This window comes from Bombina bombina, chromosome 6 (assembly GCF_027579735.1).
Source record: "Bombina bombina isolate aBomBom1 chromosome 6, aBomBom1.pri, whole genome shotgun sequence".
Lineage (NCBI taxonomy): Eukaryota > Metazoa > Chordata > Amphibia > Anura > Bombinatoridae > Bombina > Bombina bombina.
Window position 1 is genome coordinate 377051878 of NC_069504.1, and position 21531 is coordinate 377073408.

At 41.4% G+C, this 21531-nt stretch overlaps 1 protein-coding gene and 1 non-coding gene across 2 annotated transcripts in view; both read right to left on the reverse strand.

The window, feature by feature from the left end:
- CFAP43 (cilia and flagella associated protein 43) overlaps positions 1-21531 on the reverse strand; it is a 491704-nt gene that overhangs the window by 51321 nt on the left and 418852 nt on the right. The window contains exon 36 of the mRNA XM_053717078.1: positions 3176-3256. Coding sequence (XP_053573053.1) covers positions 3176-3256 — 81 coding nt within the window. The remainder of the gene's footprint in view (positions 1-3175; positions 3257-21531) is intronic.
- Positions 8471-8587, reverse strand: LOC128665311 (U5 spliceosomal RNA). Its single transcript, XR_008403075.1, has one exon. It is a non-coding gene; the product is annotated as a U5 spliceosomal RNA (small nuclear RNA).

The following is a 21531-nucleotide window of genomic DNA, read 5'->3' on the forward strand; positions in this document are numbered from 1 at the left end:
ACTGTCTAGCCTTAGCTTTGGCCTTGTCTTGAGGTAGGGCGTGGCCCTTACCTCCCGTAATGTCAGCGATAATTTCTTTCAAACCGGGCCCGAATAAGGACTGCCCCTTGAAAGGTATATTAAGTAATTTGGACTTAGAAGTAACATCAGCTGACCAGGATTTTAGCCACAGTGCCCTGCGTGCCTGTATGGCGAATCCTGAGTTCTTAGCCGTAAGTTTGGTTAAATGTACTACGGCCTCCGAAATGAAAGAATTAGCTAGTTTAAGGACTCTAAGCCTGTCCGTAATGTCGTCTAGCGTAGAGGAACTAAGGTTCTCTTCAAGCGACTCAATCCAAAATGCTGCCGCAGCCGTAATCGGCGCGATACATGCAAGGGGTTGTAATATAAAACCTTGTTGAACAAACATTTTCTTAAGGTAACCCTCTAATTTTTTATCCATTGGATCTGAGAAAGCACAGCTATCCTCCACCGGGATAGTGGTACGCTTAGCTAAAGTAGAAACTGCTCCCTCCACCTTGGGGACCGTTTGCCATAAGTCCCGAGTGGTGGCGTCTATTGGAAACATCTTTCTAAATATTGGAGGGGGTGAGAACGGCACACCGGGTCTATCCCACTCCTTAGTAACAATTTCAGTTAGTCTCTTAGGTATAGGAAAAACGTCAGTACTCGCCGGTACCGCAAAGTATTTATCCAACCTACACAGTTTCTCTGGTATTGCAACGGTGTTACAATCGTTGAGAGCTGCTAAGACCTCCCCTAGTAGTACACGGAGGTTCTCCAATTTAAATTTAAAATTTGAAATATCTGAGTCCAATCTGTTTGGATCAGAACCGTCACCCACAGAATGAAGCTCTCCGTCCTCATGCTCTGCGATCTGTGACGCAGTATCAGACATGGCCCTAGCATTGTCAGCGCACTCTGTTCTCACCCCAGAGTGATCACGCTTGCCTCTTAGTTCTGGTAATTTAGACAAAACTTCAGTCATAACAGTAGCCATATCTTGTAATGTTATCTGTAATGGCCGCCCAGGTGTACTAGGCGCCAAAATATCACGCACCTCCCGGGCGGGAGATGCAGGTACTGTCGCGTGAGGCGAGTTAGTCGGCATAACTCTCCCCTCGCTGTTTGGTGAAATTTGTTCACATTGTACAGATTGACTTTTATTTAAAGTAGCATCAATACAGTTAGTACATAAATTTCTATTGGGCTCCACCTTGGCATTGGAACAAATGACACAGATATCTTCCTCTGAGTCAGACATGTTTAACACACTAGCAAAAAAACTTACAACTTGGTTATAATCTTTTTTAGCAAAAAAACGCACTGTGCCTCAAAGAGGTACTAACGATTAAATGACAGTTGAAATAATGAACTGAAAAACAGTTATAGCATTAAACTTTAAAACAACACAACTTTTAGCAAAGGTTTGTTCCCATTAGTAAAAAACAACACTAATTAAATTTGTACATAAGAAAACAAAACAACGTTTTTTATTCACAGTCACTATAAGAATTCTCACAGCTCTGCTGAGAGAATTTACCTCCCTTCAAAGAAGTTTGAAGACCCCTGAGATCTGTCAGAGATGAACCGGATCATGCAGGAAATATAAAAGTAGCTGACTGGAATTTTTTGATGCGTAGCAAAGAGCGCCAAAAACGGCCCCTCCCTCTCCCACACAGCAGTGAAGAGAAACGAAACTGTCACAATTAAAGCAAAAAACTGCCAAGTGGAAAATAATGCCCAAATATTTATTCACACAGTACCTCAGCAATGTAAACGATTCTACATTCCAGCAAAAACGTTTAACATGAGAATAGTTATTAAAAGGATTAGTGACCTTTAACACAGTAGTTCCGGTGAAATACCATCCCCAGAATACTGAAGTGTATACATACATGTCATTTTAACGGTATGGCAGGCTTTTCTCATCAATTCCATTCAGAAAATAAAAACTGCCACATACCTCAATGCAGATTCATCTGCCCGCTGTCCCCTGATCTGAAGCCTTTACCTCCCTCAGATGGTCGAGAACAGCAATATGATCTTAACGACTCCGGTTAAAATCATAGTAAAAAATCTCTGTCAGATTCTTCCTCAAACTCTGCCAGAGAAGTAATAACACGCTCCGGTGCTATTTTAAAATAACAAACTTTTGATTGAAGTCATAAAAACTAAGTATAATCACCATAGTCCTCTCACACATCCTATCTAGTCGTTGGGTGCAAGAGAATGACTGGGACTGACGTAGAGGGGAGGAGCTATATGCAGCTCTGCTGGGTGAATCCTCTTGCATTTCCTGTTGGGGAGGAGTTATATCCCAGAAGTAATGATGACCCGTGGACTGATCACACATAACAGAAGAAATATGTATTTATGACTAAATAGAACATATTCTTGTATGTGAAGAACATTGGAATGTGAAATATTCATATTTTTATGTCGGGTTAGCGCACATGAGAATATGTGATCGGGTGTGCGCGAGAGAGGTGTGTTTTTTCCAATTTTTTTTCTCAATTGACTTCTATGGGGGAATACGTAAATGTGCACATGGTGTTTTTACTTCAGCTTTTTGCGCTCGTCGGGTTAGCGCTCGAACGAAAACAGTTTACTTTCAACTCGTAATACCAGCGCAACCCAATGAGCGCAAAGGATTCCTTTAAGCGGAATTAACTCTCGAGTGGGAGCATAAATTAGCGCTCCACTCGTAATTTGGCCCTTTGTATTGTAAAGCTTTTATTTAAGACTTCATCTAAGTGACATGAAACCAAACATTGGAAAACTGGTATCACTTCATCAAGCCCATCCATCACATTAAAAATGTGACATATAAGACTCTTGTACAGTGACTATCAACTTTAAAAAACTGGTATCACAAGATCAAGATAACAATTTGTAATCAATTAAACAAAATGTATTTATTAAATTTGAATAAATGTTTAAAATGTTAAGCTTTCAAATTGTATCATGTCTTTATCTTCATTTTGGTTGTGGGCTGCTCTCCAGAATAATATATTTATGGTGTAAGGTAAGCCTTCAAGGTGAGTTTATGGAACCAAGAGGGTGTTGATCATAAAACGTTTGGGAACCAGTGATTTAGAGTAAGAGCCCCAGGGAACACCTGTGGTATCATTATTAAAACTATTGTGAAATCATTTATGTTTTCTGTACTTACTTTTTCTTGAACATTGAGAGTTTCCTCTAAGATTGATATCTGGTCTGTAACCTGTTTATCATAATCTGGCACATTGAGATACTGTGGGGAAAACAAATACAACAAAAGTAAACAAAACAAAACCTTGCTCAATGTTACGTGTGTTTGACTTTACCTTCCACTTGAGTTTTAATTAATACTAAACAACTGACATGCGTAAAAACTGTGTGTCGTTTTCCCTATCAAGTGCAACATTTCAGCTATTTAGAAGTAAAGACTTACTTTTACACTAAGGGCTAGATTTATTAAGCCCCTACGGCAGCAAGTTCTCTCAAGAACTTGCTCGCCTTCATTTATCAAGCAGCGGTCACTAGACCGCTGCTTCCTTAGCCTCTTCGCCACCTCTAATCTGGCGAAATTCGATCTCCTCGGTCTAGTCAGACCGAGGAGATTGACAGCTCCTGCCCGCGCACAGCCAATCACAAAATTGCTCTCGTGTGCAATGCCGAATACCTGCAGGTATTTTCGCCCCACCACAGGCGAGCTGAGGCGTATTGGGGCGCGTATAGGCGCCCCTATACACCTCAGCTTTAATAAATCTAGCCCCAATCCTAGATAATGTGTGATTGTCCAGATTTGGTGTCACCGCCCCAAGGGCTCAGCTGCATTCTATATTGTCTCTTTAGAAATGCTAAAGTGAATTGCAAGGAGGACACTGCCCACTGGCTTTATTTCAATGCCACTAAATATTTTGATACAGTTTGTGACCGTGCTGGCTAAGGACAAAGTGCCAGAATGCAATGACAATGTGTCCATGTAAGATGGCTACTGAGTGTTGCCCATAAGAAAACATTCTGTGGCAATGAAAGAAAGTCAGTGTTCCCATTTAAATATGTTGACATAACATTTCATAGCCACTCCCTATTAAGTCATGCTCCCAACATTTGACCTAGATTGGGACATGGAAATGGTTTTATATTGCATTCTCCTTTTATAAAACACATTATGAAGTTTTCCTCAGCATATATCACTGCTTGTTGGGCTATTAAATATGGTTCATTTTCCATGTAGCATTTTGATATAAATATGGTTTTGTTTGCACTGAGCTACAACAATTGGAAGCAACATTTGTATTTAAAATCATAACCCACATGAGCCCATGGAACCTGTGAGAATGGAAGATGGGTGCCATATACTATTTATTTATTTTCTACTACTTTGAAGTTACTCATAAATCTCAGTAGCTGGTGACATTTTTTGAAGAGGTGATATAATCAAAGCGCTGTTTATAAAAGTCAAACATAAACTTGCATGATTCAGAAAGAACATGTTATCTTAAAATGCTTTTAAATTCACTTCCATTTTCAAATTTAGTTTGTTCTTTTGGTATCCTTTGTTGACAAGGAATATGCAAATATCCTACACTACTGGGAGCTAGTTGGTGATTGGTGGCTACACACATTTGTCTCATGTTATTGGCTGACTATATGGCTATAGCTAGCTCCTAGTAGTGCATTGCTGTCTTTCTGACAAAGAAGCAAATTTGACAATATAAATAAATTGGAAAGTTGTTTAAAACTGTATGCTCTATCTGAATCATAAAAGGAAACAAATTGGGTTCCATGTCCCTTTAATCTACCAATATTTCTGTAACCTAGTAAGATTTTCTAGGACATTATACCACCAGGCATTATGGAATGATCTTGTGATATACATGTATGTGTTATACATTTGTTTTGACATATGGCTGTTATAAAATCCATCATGTCTTTCCTCTTATTTCTCTTTAATGTCATTATGCTTTTAATTAACATTAGCATTATCTAGTGCACCTTTTTAAATATATAACTAGTATGTTTGGAGAAGCTCTGTGTATACCATTAGTCATGAGTAAGTTGTATGTTTGTATCAGTACCTTTTTTATTTATTTATTTTAATTATGAAGTTTTGAAGTTTTCAGTAAATTTACCAATCTGTTTACTGAAAGCAGTTGCTAGCATTTCTAGATATTTAAAAATATTTATGTTAAAGGTGATGAAAAGCAGGTCTCTTAGACATGTGACACAACATATGTTTGTGTTTTGTTAGCTCTAATAATCACGAGATGAGCTTATGGATACACCCTAGGTTAACACAATTACATACTTGTTAAAAAAAAAAACACCCTTAAGACATTTAGGCCTAGATTACGAGTGGAGTGCAATATTGCGCTTTCGCAAGCGCAATATTTACGTTCCACTCAGTAATACCAGCGCACGTAATGTGCACTGGTATTACAAATTAGGCACAATGCAAATGCAACCTTGCATTAGCATTGCCTGGAAGCCTTGCAATCATAAGAGCACGCTTCCATAGGCTCCAATACCAGCCTCATTCTTATGCCGTGAGACATGGCAAAGCACCTAGCGCAGAGCAGGGGGTAATTTGGGCAGCAAAATAAAAATAACTTAAATTATGCTTACCTGATAATTTTCTTTTCTTCTGATGGGGAGAGTCCACAGCTGCATTCATTACTTTTGGGAATTCAGAACCTAGCCACCAGGAGGAGGCAAAGACAACCCAGCCAAAGGCTTAAATACCTCCCCCACTTCCCTCATCCCCCAGTCATTCTGCCAAGGGAACAAGAAACAGTAGTAGAAATATCAGGGTGAAAAAGCTGCCAGAAGAATAAAAAATAAATAAACGGCCACCCCATATAAAAACGTGTGGCGGGAGCTGTGGACTCTCCCTGTCAGAAGAAAAGAAAATTATCAGGTAAGCATAATTTACGTTTTTCTTCTTAAACGGGGAGAGTCCACAGCTGCATTAATTACTTTTGGGAAAACAATACCCAAGCTATAGAGGACACTGAATGCAAAAAAGGGCGGGTAGATGAGGCGGCCCATTCGGAGGGCACCACAGCCTGAATCTATCCAAACACCTGACAAAAACAACTGCTTCACCATAAACAGAAGTATAAAGTCTGAAAGGACCAGGTAACTGCCCATCAGTTAATACCAGCAAGGCCCAATTTAGAGACCGCTCAGAATCAGTAGATTCCACCTAGCAGAAAGCCTCAGAGGAGACAAGTCCTGCAGGCTCCAAGCCCACACTTAAACTTACACCCGACCCGAGGAAAGGGGACCTCCACATACCCCCTGAAGGGAAGAGGAGCAATAACTCAACAGAGATCTAAAGACCAACATGCTAGGGTAAAAGGAACCCTAGCTGAACTCCAAGCTCAAACAAATGTTGCAACAGGTCAAAAACATATAGAGGACGAACTCCAACGCCCGAACAAAGATAAGGGAGGAAAAAACCCTACCCCTATCGGAATGGAAGTCCAAGGGGCCATGTAACGTCCCAACCCTGGAGACCTAGAGAGACAATGTAGACCCCATCCCTCACACAGCATGCAATCCGCACTATGAAAGAGCGACCAAGGGATAAAAACCACCCCCGGGAACTGCCTAAAAATAGCATCATACATTTTATCGTGCTCCCGATGAAGCCACAGGCTTCCCTCTGCAACAGAAGCCTAGCGGACTCCAGCTGTTAACACTAGCCAACCAAGCTAGGAACTGCACCAGGACTCCCACAGAGGACAAATTCGAAGGAGTGTAAAAACCCACTCCCTCCCAGGAAAAACAAAGAAGTAGGAGAGCATGCAAAACCAGCAGAGAAAGCCCCCTGCTGAGGAAGGAAACACCGTGAAGCCTCCCAGTTAAGGAGGGAACACAAGATCTAAGTAAGATACGCGGTCCAGGCTCAACCAAACAGACAGACCTCTGACCCTCTCTCTGAGGCAATGGACTCAGCACCAATGCGACTGGCAATGTCCGAAAGCAGGGCAATAAACCATTCCCCGGACCACCCAGATCTTTAGTAAGGAAGAAGGAGAGGAATTAATTTGAACGTTACCAATGGTTAGAGCAAACTCCACCATTTGCTAACAATATTGGCATGCTAACCAACTAAGCTATGACAGAACATAGGATGAGCTCGGGTTCCAGGACACAGACACAGATCCTTACCCAACCAGAAGGGACACTCCCCAACAAAAAAGCGACTACACTGAATCAACAGTGACGGCACGATACCAGAATCCAACCCTTCATGACATCCTGCATGCAAGACAGGGGGGACCCCACTTAACAGAGGAAGACCTCCGGGGCACTAGGTGGATACTGTGGTATGCCCGAATCTCCCAAAGGGGAGGAGAAGCCAAATAGAACCGATCACCCGCCCACAGGCATGGAGAGTGCAGCAGCAGACAGACAGCAAAGGAAATACCGATTGTAGAGGAACCACCTGGTTGCAACAGCCGGCCCAGTAGAAAAACAAACAGCCATCGAGCACTCCTTAAGGTGCAAATAGCTGCAACAGATTGCGACTTCAATCTCCCACTTGCTAGGCAGCAAAACTACCCATCAGGCTATTTCCAAGTCTCAGATAAGAGAAAAAAAACCTGAACGGGCAAGTGGAAGTCTCAGAACCGGAAGGACTAAACCGCCCAAGACCCATCTAAGAGATGCGGTCAGATATCCAAGACAAGAAACATGTCCGGAAAACCAGACATCCGGAAACCAGAGCCGGCTAAACGGTAGCAACCCCTGAGGAACCATGGGGATACCTCATACGGAGAACCTGCATCGAAGGAGATGCAACCACAGTCCGAGGGACAACCCCCCAAAGTTAGATCTCAAAACTAGATAATCCAGTTTGAGAATATAAAATAGTCTCCAAACAATCCCAACAGGATCAACCTCCCGGAAACCCCCACAGCTCAAGGAATTAACGATGGACGAGCATCATAATTCCTGGCAAACGACAGATAAAATCAAGACATCTTAGTAAGTGCAGCTCCAGGAAAAAACGGAAACAAACGCATTCTCCAGAGCCCCAAAAACCTTGGAGCAGATGAGAAACAGCAGGAGGAAGAAAAGGGCCGTAAATATCCAAACTTCCCGAACAGATGACCCCCCCAACCAGCCCCAAGAAGGGGAAAAAAGAAGCCTAAGACTTCTCGACCCATCAAGGACTCAAAAATACGTCCAATAAGAATACCATAGAGGAGATAAAAATCGCCCCAACCTGGTACCCCAGATGTCCAAGGAGTTATCTAAACCTCCAGTCCCATTGGGAATGGAGAACCCTAACTCCGTGGCCTCCGGAACCCTTCAGAGTAATTTTTAGCAGAATCCGCTTCTGGAACCCCGCCAACAATCAGGAACAGGACAATGAGGACTGAGTACAATTCCTCTGATGCCCCACCCAAAAGAATAAACGGGAACAAGACTGACGTCTAAGAACGAAAGGCCTCCTCTACCATGTTTTAGCCCTGCAAGGGTCAGAGCCTCAAAAAAAAAAAATTGAAACTCATGGATGTTCCTCTCCACGGAAATCTTTAGTAAAGGCAAAAGCTTTATTCGATCTGAAGAGAAACCAGAGTATAACGAACTCCTCATCCGAGTGAGCAACTAACCACCCAACCAGGACAGCCGGTTATACCGGCACCACGTGGATGATATAGACCTTATGGAACAGAAAATAGCGCCAGACCAGGACCAGCCTGCTACATAGGGCACTCAGCACTGTTCCAGGCCACAAACAATTGAAACCCCAATAGGAATCGACAAACGGAACTATAGACATAACAATATACTAACACCTTAACATGCAACTTCTGCAGAAGTGCCCAAGCGACCCCAAAATCGCTAGTATCAAATTCCAGAAAAGAAATGTTTCCCAACGGAAAAATTACAACAGACATGAGCTTCTCAAAAAATAAATAAATACATCCTACCAGATCAAAGAAAAAGAGGGCAGCACCCTCAGGTGAACGCCCAATAAGAATGGGCACACTAACAGGACCAGCCAATCATATACCCCATTCTCCCGAAGCTCAGGACTTGAATAAGATACCCCAAAAAGAAAGTAAATTGGAGACGACAAAGAGATTAACTTCATCCCTCCACGTCTAACCCAGCTTTCCGTCCGGAAACAGAAGACTGAGGATCCCTCAACCTATTAGGATTGGGATCTTCCAGCACCGCCAAAACATGCTGCAGTAGGACACGAAGGCATGCCAGTCTATAACGAAAAGCAAGACTTACCTCTGCCGGGGCGACTGACGACCTCGACCCGAGGGTTGGGCCCCTGAAGCTTCCGAGAAAACCGCTTCCCCACATGGCTGAACTGACCCAGATGATCCCACACCTGACGAGGAAGATGTAAATGCGCCAATTTTCTGAGAAGGGGTAACGGCATTAGGGACACCTGCTTGCGTAGCTAGGGAAGGTTCTAGGGCATGCGCCTCATGGGATGTGGGATCCCCAGGGGTGGATGGCTCGGCGGACTCTAAGTTCCCTGTTGCGGGAGAAGAGAGCACTCTAATGCGGCATTCGGAACATAAATGATGGGCATGGATTACTTGGGCCATCTCATACTCTTCACAAGAAGTCCGTCTCCAAAAAATCAGAATCCTCCATAACTTGAATAGAAATTATAGATAGAAGAAAAAATAAAAACGGCACCTTACACCCCCAATGGTTGGGGCACTCACCACCTCCTGGCTCCTGGAACCCAGACAACTAGCAAAACTGACACTCTCCGTCGCCACGCAGTCAGGAATATGGAAATGGAGTGCAGAACGTGATGCCTAGTCACAAGATACACTGTGCAGGCCAGAGAAAAGCACGCCAAGACCACAAGAGCAGCGCAGCCTGACAAAAAAAGGCTGTTATGTTCCGATATAGCCACGAGCCCAAACGTCACTACACATTAGCAGATAGAATCACATAACAAACATGATTAAAAGTCCCCCCCTGTTCAACAACCCCCCTCAGGAGATATTAACCCTTGATTCCATAAAGATAATAGGAGTCCCACTGAGACCCTGACTTCTGCGTTTACATTACATTCACACATCAAAGTAAAATGAAACGATCTTACCGGAATCTACGCCATGGAACAAGAACACAGCCCTTCAAGTGTGACAGATAGTAGCCTCCCTTCTGACATGGACTTGAGTGAAGAAAGCAGGCAGTGAAACTCGTCAACGCTAATTGCTAAGGAGCTGTTAACATGAGTCGGGATGGTTTCGCAGAAAGACTCTCCCTGCATCTCCGGACTCTAACATTCATCCATGCGCTCACTGAGAGGCTTACAGGATTACTTAAAACTCCAGTCCCATTTCGAAGAGTACTACCCTCCAAAAGAGACTATTTTTAATCTTCCGACACTTCTCTGCCAACCTCCTGTGATGAAAGGCAAAGAATGACTGGAGGATGAGGGAAGGGGGGAGGTAATTAAGACTTTGGCTGGGGTGTTCTGAATTCCCAAAAGTAATGAATGCAGCTGTGGACTCTCCCCGTTTAAGAAGAAACAGAAAATGTATGCTTACCTGATAAATTTATTTCTTTTTGGATACGATGAGTCCACGGAATTCATCCTTACTTGTGGGATATCGCCTCCTGGTCAGCAGGAGGAGGCAAAGAGCACCACAGCAGACCTGTATATATAGCTCCTCCCTTCCCTCCCACTCCAGTCATTCGACCGAAGTTAGGAAGAGAAAAGAAAAGCCAAGGTGCAGAGGTGACTGAAGTTTAACAAAAATAAAGACCTGTCTCATAAAAACAGGGTGGGCCGTGGACTCATCGTATCCAAAAAGAAATAAATTTATCAGGTAAGCATACATTTTCTTTTCTTTTTTAAGATACGATGAGTCCACGGAATTCATCCTTACTTGTGGGATACAATACCAAAGCTATAGTACACGGATGAAAAGGGAGGGATAAGACAGGGAACCTAAACGGAAGGCACCACTGCCTGAAGAACTTTCCTCCCATAAGCAGACTCAGCAGAGGCAAAAGTATCAAATTTGGAAAATTTGGAAAAAGTGTGAAGAGACGGCCAAGTTGCAGCTTTGCAAATCTGTTCAACAGAAGCATCATTTTTGAATGCCCATGAGGAAGCCACAGCCCTAGTGGATTGAGCCGTATTTCGTTCAGGAGGCTGCTGTCCAGCAGTCTCATAAGCAAAACGGATGATACTCTTCAGCCAAAAAGAAAGAGAGGTAGCCGTAGCTTTCTGACCCCTACGTTTTCCTGAAAAAACGATAAACAAAGAAGATGACTGCCGAAAATCCTTAGTCGCTTGTAAGTAAAACTTTAAAGCGCGGACTACGTCTAAATTATGTAACACACGTTCCTTCTTAGAGGAAGGATTAGGACACAAGGAAGGAACAACAATCTCCTGATTAATATTCTTGTTTGAAACAACTTTAGGAAGAAAACCAGGATTAGTACGCAACACCACCTTATCCGAATGGAAAATAAGATAAGGAGAATCAAACTGTAATGATGAAAGCTCAGAAACTCTTCGAGCAGAAGAAATAGCAACCAGAAATAAGACTTTAATAGATAATAACTTAATATCAAATGAATGCATAGGTTCAAATAGAACCCCTTGAAGAACTCTAAGAACTAAATTTAAACTCCAAGGAGGAGCAATTGGTCTATATACAGGCTTGATTCTAGTCAGAGTATGACAAAAAGACAAAGAAAAGTACATCTGGAACATCGGCCAGACGCTTGTGTAACAAAATAGATAAAGCAGAAATCTGTCCCTTTAAGGAACTTGCTGATAACCCCTTCTCCAATCCTTCTTGGAGAAAGGACAAAATCCTAGGAATCCTACCCCTACTCCAAGAGTAGCCCTTGGATTCACACCAATAAAGATATTTACGCCATATCTTATGGTAAATTTTCCTAGTAACAGGCTTACATGCCTGAATTAAGGTATCTATGACCGAATCAGAAAACCCTCGCTTAGATAAAATTAAGCGTGCAATCTCCAAGCAGTCAGCTGCAGAGAAACTAGATTTGGATGAAGGAAGGGACCTTCAATGAGAAGGTCTTTCCTCAATGGTAGCTTCCACGGTGGCCGAGATGACATGTCCACCAGATCCGCATACCAAATCCTGCGAGGCCACGCAGGAGCGATGAGGATCACCGACACCCTCTCCTGTTTGACTCCAGCAATCACCCTGGGAAGAAGAGCAAATGGAGGAAACACATAAGCTAGGCTGAAAGACCAAGGCACTGCCAGGGCATCTATCAGCTCCGCCTGAGGATCCCTGGACCTGGATCCGTATCTTGGAAGCTTGGCATTCTGACGAGATGCCATGAGATCCAACTCCGGCCTGCCCTATCTGAGAATCAGGTTGGAAAATATCTCCAGATGGAGTTCCCATTTCCCCGGATGAAATGTCTGCCTGCTCAGAAAGTCTGCCTCCCAGTTTTCCACCCATGGGATGTAGATTGCTGACAGATGGCAGGAGTGAGACTCCGCCCACTGTATTATCTTGGCTACTTCTGTCATCGCTAAGGAACTCCTCGTTCCTCCCTGATGATTGATGTAAGCTACCGTCGTTATGTTGTCCGACTGAAATCTGATGAATTGGGCCGAAGCCAACTAAACTCCAAGATATTGATGGGAAGAAGAGACTACACCGGAGTCCATACACCCTGAGCCCTTAGGGAGTTCCAAACTGCTCCCCAACCTAACAGACTGGCATCCTGTGATACTCACAATCACTTTTAATGGTGAATACAAATGTATATGACAAAAATAAAGGTTTTGTTGCTCTTTTCTTATAATAAGCAAGAAGAAATCACTTATTCAACTTGTTATATAAGGTGAGGCTTTAGTTTAGTAATTGATTTAATATATATGAAACTATATCTTGCAATAACACATAAGAAAATGTGGAAAAGGCACTGATATAAGAATGATATAACAAGGAAAACCTCAGAGAATATGTGAGTAATAAATGGGTTAAATTACTCATATGGCAGTTCAGTAATATCCAAGGCAAAGTTGTTGCTTTATGTTTAAGCAAGGTTTTCACGCACTCACACAAGCAATCAATAAAATATATACAGTCCAGACACACTCTCATTTATCCCAAATACGATTCATAAGTACTTTTCCAGATGACAGGTTTATATACACAGAAGCAAACGTATGCAGGATAGTTGCAAAAGTATTGAGGTAAGTATTTGTGCGTGGAGAGCGGTACTTAGCTTGTGAGCAGGGAGGTTGAAGCAGCGTGGGTATGGGAGAGCTTTGAGGAGCTGACAGGCAGGCAGTTTGAGCTCCGGTGACCGCTCAGTGTGAGCGCGACTTCGGCGTCTGAAATAAGTAGTTCCGGTAAGCGTAGTAATCCGGGAGGCTGGTTCCGGTAGATAGTAAAGGCAGCAACAGAATATGCAGCGCATATAGTAAGAAATGAGCTTAAGGACCTGAAAGACCTAGTAAAGTCTAAGAGCAAAGTTATTTCACAGGAGTCAAAGTGAACTGTGAAGAAACAACTTCAATTTTCAGGCCCAGAATGAGGCTAGAGTGCTTCCTTAAATAGGAAGGAAGTGCTTGTGAAGTGCAGATTTAAAGGTATATCACATGTCCCCCCCCTCAAGGAATCACCCCTGGGGATTCCAGATGTGGTTTGAGGGGGTATTTCCTATGGAAATCCTTGACCAACTGGGGTGAATGAACTGCAGAATAAATGAGCCAGGAATTATCTTCTGGGCCATAACCTTTCCATTTAATGAGATATTCCAATTTATGTCTATTTATCCTAGAGTCTAGTATGGATTCTACCTCAAATTCCTCTTGATTATCCACCATAACAGGAGGTGGGGGAGAGTCAGAAGTGCGAACTTTGACAGGATATGGTTTCAACAAAGAGATATGAAAAGATGGATGAATCTTATAATCAGTAGGCAATTTAAGTTTTACCACATTGGAATTGATCACTTGTTCGATTGGGAAAGGACCCAAAAACTGATTAGCAAGTTTTTTGCTTGGAACATGAAGTTTGAGATTCCTAGTTGAAAGGAGTACTAAGTCCCCAATCTTGTAATCAGGGCCTTGTCTATGAGTTAGATCATAATATCTTTTTTGATAATTTTTTGCTTCCTTCAGATGTAACTTCAGTACATTTAGTCTTTCTTGGAGATTGGATGTAAATTCTGTAGCTACAGGGGAATTTACTGCTTTACTAGAGAGAGATATAGTGTTTGGGTGAAAACCATATGTCGCATGGAAGGGGGATGTTTTGATAGAGGCGCTTAATGAATTGTTATATGTGAATTCAGCCATGGGGAGATAAACTGACCAGTCATCTTGAAGATGTGATATATAACAACGTAAGAATTGTTCTATGGTCTGATTCAGTCTCTCTGTTAGTCCATTTGTCTGGGGATGGAAAGCAGTCGTATAACGATGGTCAATCTTTAACAGTTTACATAGAGATCTCCAGAAAGAGGAAGTAAACTGGGTTCCCCTGTCGGTGCTATGGTACTCCATGGTTTATCCAGGATAGGCAGAGGTGTGAGTAAACCAATTGGTCTTTTGTGAACTAATTTGTTTCGAGCACAATTCTCGCACCCGGATACATATTCATAGATGTATTTATTCATACCTGGTCACCAGAAATTACGTCGGGTGAGGTCAATGGTTTTTTGGATTCCCGGATGTCCAGAAATGATATCATCATGGGTGTGTGAGAGGACTGATGATCTGATACTCTCGGGTACATATAATTGATTGTTATGATAGTATAGGCCGGATTGAGGGTCTTTGGAACAATACTGGTGAGGTATTGTATCTTCTTTTAAGGCATTATGTACTTCTTGTTCTATAGGTGTGAGGACACCAATGAACTTTTCAGGTGAGATCGTATAATTAGGTGGATCATGGGGTAAAGTTTCTGATATTCTAGATAAAGCATCAGCTTTCGTATTTTGACTTCCTGGTTTGTAAGTGATGATAAAGTTAAAGCGGTCTAAGAATAATGACCATCTTGCTTGTCTGGCTGTCAAAGTTTTGTTCTTCTTCAAATATTCAAGATTCTTATGGTCAGTAAATATTATGAAGGGAAGCTTTGATCCTTCTAAGAGGTGTCTCCATTGTTCTAGAGCATTCTTTATAGCCAGAAGTTCCTTATCACCCACACTATAGTTACCTTCAGCACTAGTTAATGTTCTGGAGAAAAAAGCGATTGGGTGAATTTCACCATCATCACCTTGTTTTTGAGAAAGTACTGCTCCTATGCCTGTGTTTGAGGCATCCACTTCGAGTTGGAATTGAGCTTCAAAATTGGGGAGCGATAGAATTGGAGCAGTAGTGAATAGTTCTTTAAGAGTATCAAAAGTTTCTTGTGCTTTGTCAGACCACTTGAATTTTTGATTAACACTGGTTAATTGGGTTAGTGGTCTGACTATTGAAGAGAAATTTTTAATAAACTTCCGGTAAAAATTGGCGAAACCAATGAAGCGTTGTAGTGATTTTACAGTGGTGGGAATAGGCCAATGAATAATAGCAGATATCTTTTCAGGATCCATTTGTATTTTATTTGGAGTGAGTATATAACCTAAGAATTTTATCTTAGAAACATGGAACACGCATTTTTCTAATTTTGCATATAATTTGTGTTCCTTTAAACGAGTAAGTACCCATCTTACGTGCTTTTCGTGTTCAGAGGGAGATTTGGAATATATCAAGATGTCATCTAAGTATATGATAACACAAATGTCCATCAGATCATGGAAAATTTCATTAATAAAATGCTGAAAGGTTGCGGGAGCATTGCTCAGACCAAACGGCATCACATTATATTGAAAAAGCCCGTAACGGGTTCTAAAGGCGGTTTTCCATTCGTGACCTTCTTTCATACGTATGAGGTTATAAGCCCCCTTAAGGTCAAGTTTGGAATAGATAGTTGCTTCATTCAATCGTTCTAGTAATTCAGGTATAAGTGGTAGAGGATATCTGTTTTTAATGGTTATTTCATTTAATGCTCTATAATCAATGATAGGTCTTATAGTACCGTCTTTATTACGTACTAGAAACATTCCAGCTGATGCTGGTGATGTTGAATGTGATATAAAACCCTTTCGGAGGTTGTCGTCGAGATAAGAGCGTAAGGCCTAGATTTGGAGTTTTGTCGGTAACGAGCCGAAAATCTAACACCCGCGTTTTTCTGGCCGCACCATAAAATTAACTCTGGTATTGAGAGTCCACATAAAGGCTGCGTTAGGCTCCAAAAAAGGAGCGTAGAGCATTTTTAACGCAGCTTCAACACTCGATACCAGAGTTGCTTACGGACGCGGCCAGCCTCAAAAACGTGCTCGTGCACGATTCTCCCATAGGAAACAATGGGGCTGTTTGAGCTGAAAAAAAACCTAACACCTGCAAAAAAGCCGCGTTCAGCTCCTAACGCAGCCCCATTGTTTGCTATGGGGAAACACTTCCTACGTCTGCACTTAACACTCTAACATGTACCCCGAGTCTAAACACCCCTAACCTTACACTTATTAACCCCTAATATGCCGCCCCCGCTATCGCTGACCACTGCATATTATTATTAACCCCTAATCTGCCGCTCCGTAAACCGCCGCTACTTACATTATCCCTATGTACCCCTAATCTGCTGCCCCTAACACCGCCGACCCCTATATTATATTTATTAACCCCTAATCTGCCCCCCACAACGTCGCCTCCACCTGCCTACACTTATTAACCCCTAATCTGCCGACCGGACCTGAGCGCTACTATAATAAAGTTATTAACCCCTAACCCGCCTCACTAACCCTATCATAAATAGTATTAACCCCTAATCTGCCCTCCCTAACATCGCTGACACCTAACTTCAATTATTAACCCCTAATCTGCCGACCGAATCTCGCCGCTATTCTAATAAATGTATTAACCCCTAAAGCTAAGTCTAACCCTAACACTAACACCCCCCTAAGTTAAATATAATTTAAATCTAACGAAATTAATGAACTCTTATTAAATAAATTATTCCTATTTAAAGCTAAATACTTACCTGTAAAATAAACCCTAATATAGCTACAACATAAATTATAATTATATTAGAGCTATTTTAGGATTTATATTTATTTTACAGGTAACTTTGTATTTATTTTAACCAGGTACAATAGCTATTAAATAGTTAAGAACTATTTAATAGCTAAAATAGTTAAAATAATTACAAATTTACCTGTAAAAGAAATCCTAACCTAAGTTACAAATAAACCTAACACTAGACTATCAATAAATGAATTAAATAAACTACCTACAATTACCTACAATTAACCTAACACTACACTATCAATAAATTAATTAAATACAATTGCTACAAATAAATACAATTAAATAAACTAGCTAAAGTACAAAAAATAAAAAAGAACTAAGTTACAAAAAATAAAAAAATATTTACAAACATAAGAAAAATATTACAACAATTTTAAACTAATTACACCTACTCTAAGCCCCCTAATAAAATAACAAAGCCCCCCAAAATAAAAAAATGCCCTACCCTATTCTAAATTACAAAAGTTCAAAGCTCTTTTACCTTACCAGCCCTGAACAGGGCTTCATCCAATCGGGCCAGAAGAGGTCTTCCATCCGATTGAAGTCTTCATCCAAGCGGCATCCATCCGGAGCGAAGCGGCAGCATCCTGAAGACCTCCACCGCGGAACATCCATCCTGGCCGACGACTGAACGTCGAATGACGGTTCCTTTAAATGACGTCATCCAAGATGGCGTCCCTCGAATTCCGATTGGCTGATAGGATTCTATCAGCCAATCGGAATTAAGGTAGGAATATTCTATCAGCCAATCGGAATTCGAGGGACGCCATCTTGGATGACGTCATTTAAAGGAACCGTCATTCGGCGTTCAGTCGTCGGCCAGGATGGATGTTCCGCGGTGGAGGTCTTCAGGATGCTGCCGCTTCGCTCCGGATGGATGCCGCTTGGATGAAGACTTCAATCGGATGGAAGACCTCTTCTGGCCCGCTTGGATGAAGACTTCAGCCGGATCATGGACCTCTTCAGCCCCCCGCTTGGGCTTGGATCAGGACATCGGAGGAGCTCTTCTGGACCGATCGGTGAACCTGGTATGGTGAAGACAAGGTAGGATGATCTTCAGGGGCTTAGTGTTAGTTTTATTTAAGGGGGGTTTGGGTTAGATTAGGGGTATGTGGGTGGTGGGTTGTAATGTTGGGGGGGGTATTGTATGTTTTTTTTTACAGGCAAAAGAGCTGAATTTCTTGGGGCATGCCCCGCAAAGGGCCCTGTTCAGGGCTGGTAAGGTAAAAGAGCTTTGAACTTTAGTAATTTAGAATAGGGCAGGGCATTTTTTTATTTTGGGGGGCTTTGTTATTTTATTAGGGGGCTTAGAGTAGGTGTAATTAGTTTAAAATTGTTGTAATATTTTTCTTATGTTTGTAAATATTTTTTTATTTTTTGTAACTTAGTTCTTTTTTATTTTTTGTACTTTAGCTAGTTTATTTAATTGTATTTATTTGTAGCAATTGTATTTAATTAATTTATTGATAGTGTAGTGTTAGGTTAATTGTAGGTAATTGTAGGTAGTTTATTTAATTCATTTATTGATAGTCTAGTGTTAGGTTTATTTGTAATTTAGGTTAGGATTTCTTTTACAGGTAAATTTGTAATTATTTTAACTATTTTAGCTATTAAATAGTTCTTAACTATTTAATAGCTATTGTACCTGGTTAAAATAAATACAAAGTTACCTGTAAAATAAATATAAATCCTAAAATAGCTCTAATATAATTATAATTTATATTGTAGCTATATTAGGATTTATTTTACAGGTAAGTATTTAGCTTTAAATAGGAATAATTTATTTAATAAGAGTTAATTAATTTCGTTAGATTTAAATTATATTTAACTTAGGGGGGTGTTAGTGTTAGGGTTAGACTTAGCTTTAGGGGTTAATACATTTATTAGAATAGCGGCGAGATTCGGTCGGCAGATTAGGGGTTAATAATTGAAGTTAGGTGTCGGCGATGTTAGGGAGGGCAGATTAGGGGTTAATACTATTTATTATAGGGTTAGTGAGGCGGATTAGGGGTTAATAACTTTATTATAGTAGCGCTCAGGTCTGGTCGGCAGATTAGGGGTTAATAAGTGTAGGCAGGTGGAGGCGACGTTGTGGGGGGCAGATTAGGGGTTAATAAATATAATATAGGGGTCAGCGGTGTTAGGGGCAGCAGATTAGGGGTACATAAGGATAACGTAGGTGGCGGTCGGCAGATTAGGGGTTAAAAAAATTTTTTTCGAGTGTCGGCGATGTGGAGGGACCTCGGTTTAGGGGTACATAGGTAGTTTATGGGTGTTAGTGTACTTTAGAGCACAGTAGTTAGGAGCTTTATAAACCGGCGTTAGCCCATAAAGCTCTTAACTACTGACTTTTTTTCCTGCGGCTGGAGTTTTGTCGTTAGATGTCTAACGCTCACTTCAGAAACGACTCTAAATACCGGAGTTAGAGAAATCCCATTGAAAAGATAGGATACGCAATTTACGTAAGGGGATCTGCGGTATGGAAAAGTTGCGGCTGAAAAGTGAGCGTTAGACCCTATTTTGAGTGACTCCAAATACCGGCGGTAGCCTAAAACCAGCGTTAGGAGCCTCTAACGCTGGTTTTCACGGCTAACGCCAAACTCTAAATCTAGGCCTAAGTAAGTTAACTCTTCTTGTGATAATGGGTATATTTTACCGTGAGGTATTTGAGACCCTGGTATTATATCAATAGGACAGTCAAACTCCCTATGAGGAGGTAGATTTTCTGCTTCTTTTAAGTCAAACACCTCTGCCAGATCCTGATAAATTTCTGGTAGTTCTTTTTCTATGGTTGAGATTAGCTGAAATGGATAACAGGTATTTAAACAGAATGGTGATTCTAAAGTTACCTGTGTGTTTGACCAGTCAATGCTGGGATTATGTTTGTGTAACCAAGAAAATCCTAAAATAAGAGTATGCATGTGGATAGTAATTAAATCAAAGGACAGATATTCAGTATGACCTTTATCAGTTGTCACTAAAAGTGGTAATGTTTGATGTGTAATGGGACCATGTTGTATGTGTGTGCCGTCAATGAGTTTAACAGATACTGGGTGTGCCTTGCAAACAATAGGGATTTTATTCACAGGGAGTGCAGAATTATTAGGCAAGTTGTATTTTTGAGGATTAATTTTATTATTGAACAACAACCATGTTCTCAATGAACCCAAAAAACTCATTAATATCAAAGCTGAATATTTTTGAAAGTAGTTTTTAGTTTGTTTTTAGTTTTAGCTATTTTAGGGGGATATCTGTGTGTGCAGGTGACTATTACTGTGCATAATTATTAGGCAACTTAACAAAAAACAAATATATACCCATTTCAATTATTTATTTTTACCAGTGAAACCAATATAACATCTCAACATTCACAAATATACATTTCTGACATTCAAAAACAAAACAAAAACAAATCAGTGACCAATATAGCCACCTTTCTTTGCAAGGACACTCAAAAGCCTGCCATCCATGGATTCTGTCAGTGTTTTGATCTGTTCACCATCAACATTGCGTGCAGCAGCAACTACAGCCTCCCAGACACTGTTCAGAGAGGTGTACTGTTTTCCCTCCTTGTAAATCTCACATTTGATGATGGACCACAGGTTCTCAATGGGGCTCAGATCAGGTGAACAAGGAGGCCTTGTCATTAGATTTTCTTCTTTTATACCCTTTCTTGCCAGCCACGCTGTGGAGTACTTGGACGCGTGTGATGGAGCATTGTCCTGCATGAAAATCATGTTTTTCTTGAAGGATGCAGACTTCTTCCTGTACCACTGCTTGAAGAAGGTGTCTTCCAGAAACTGGCAGTAGGACTGGGAGTTGAGCTTGACTCCATCCTCAACCCGAAAAGGCCCCACAAGCTCATCTTTAATGATACCAGCCCAAACCAGTACTCCACCTTGCTGGCGTCTGAGTCGGACTGGAGCTCTCTGCCCTTTACCAATCCAGCCACGGGCCCATCCATCTGGCCCATCAAGACTCACTCTCATTTCATCAGTCCATAAAACCTTAGAAAAATCAGTCTTGAGATATTTCTTGGCCCAGTCTTGACGTTTCAGCTTGTGTGTCTTGTTCAGTGGTGGTCGTCTTTCAGCCTTTCTTACCTTGGCCATGTCTCTGAGTATTGCACACCTTGTGCTTTTGGGCACTCCAGTGATGTTGCAGCTCTGAAATATGGCCAAACTGGTGGCAAGTGGCATCTTGGCAGCTGCACGCTTGACTTTTCTCAGTTCATGGGCAGCTATTTTGCGCCTTGGTTTTTCCACACGCTTCTTGCGACCCTGTTGACTATTTTGAATGAAACGCTTGATTGTTCGATGATCACGCTTCAGAAGCTTTGCAATTTTAAGAGTGCTGCATCCCTCTGCAAGATATCTCACTATTTTTGACTTTTTTGAGCCTGTCAAGTCCTTCTTTTGACCCATTTTGCCAAAGGAAAGGAAGTTGCCTAATAA